Source organism: Trichechus manatus, unplaced genomic scaffold (assembly GCF_000243295.1).
Source record: "Trichechus manatus latirostris isolate Lorelei unplaced genomic scaffold, TriManLat1.0 scaffold00102, whole genome shotgun sequence".
In the NCBI taxonomy this organism is placed as follows: Eukaryota; Metazoa; Chordata; class Mammalia; order Sirenia; family Trichechidae; genus Trichechus; species Trichechus manatus.
The window spans coordinates 10181742-10182704 of NW_004444038.1; the positions used below are offsets into that span (position 1 = coordinate 10181742).

The following is a 963-nucleotide window of genomic DNA, read 5'->3' on the forward strand; positions in this document are numbered from 1 at the left end:
GTGATTTCTGCTGTGGATTGGCTGGCAGGCAGCTGCTGGCATTACACAATTGGCTTGGATGTGAAATTACCCAACAGAAGCAGACCTCTTCATTTCTACACCGTGACTCAGGCTCCCGCCGCTAAGCTAAGCTGAGGGATGGAGGTCATCATTATACAACGCAAGTGTTATCTTTATCACAGATGTTGCCATTGCAAAGAGCTCGGTCTTCTATCTCGTTCCCGACAGGTGCTTGGGAGCCTTCGGAAGCCTCGAGGATTTTTCCCCAAAGTAGTTGTAGCAATGACAGCAAAAGCAATTTTTCACCAGGGAAGAACACGAGGATCTCAGATGCTAGGACTAATGTGATGCATGGATCATACAACTTGTTTTGGAGGGTTTACCAGCTGGTCAGCCGGAGAAGGAAAATGACTTGGTGCTAAACGTGGAATGTAAATTTACGGATGGGTTTTGCTGGGATCTTTGTGAGATGGTTGATGTTAGACTGGGAAATAAACAACACACACACGAAAATCTGTCCGTCTTTAGATAAGAACAAGTTCCAAAAATTGCCTGAATGAGGCTGCACAGAACCCTAACGGAACGGGCTCCTGTCCTTCCTTGGCGAGCACTTTACCTTGCAGTGCAGAGATGGCATCAGGATTATAGGAGGAATCGTTCTATTATAAGGTTTTCTTAGAGATTAAATGAAACACCGGTCTTCCTCCCTGAGCACATTAATTGCAGCTATCTTTCCTCCTCATTTTAGTTCACAAGATACTGGAATTGGATTTATCCTTGTCATAGACCGAAGGCAAGACAAATGGACCTCAGTGAAGGCGTCAGTCCTGCGAATAGCAGTAAGTGCCCCGTGCCCCGGGGAGCTCTGGAAAGGTCCCACCAGCTCTTCTCCCGGGTTGGGTGGCTGCAGCATTGCTCTTCTCGAGACCCACTGCCTGGGTGGTTTCCTCTCTTTGGTTCTGC

The 963-nt window shown here is 47.6% G+C and overlaps 1 protein-coding gene across 8 annotated transcripts in view; it reads left to right on the plus strand.

Moving 5' to 3' along the window:
* MCF2L (MCF.2 cell line derived transforming sequence like) overlaps nucleotides 1-963 on the plus strand; it is a 247809-nt gene that overhangs the window by 186462 nt on the left and 60384 nt on the right. For all 8 annotated transcript variants that reach the window (XM_023737422.1, XM_004382949.2, XM_023737421.1 and 5 more), the window contains one exon: nucleotides 749-839. In XM_023737422.1, coding sequence (XP_023593190.1) covers nucleotides 749-839 — 91 coding nt within the window. The remainder of the gene's footprint in view (nucleotides 1-748; nucleotides 840-963) is intronic.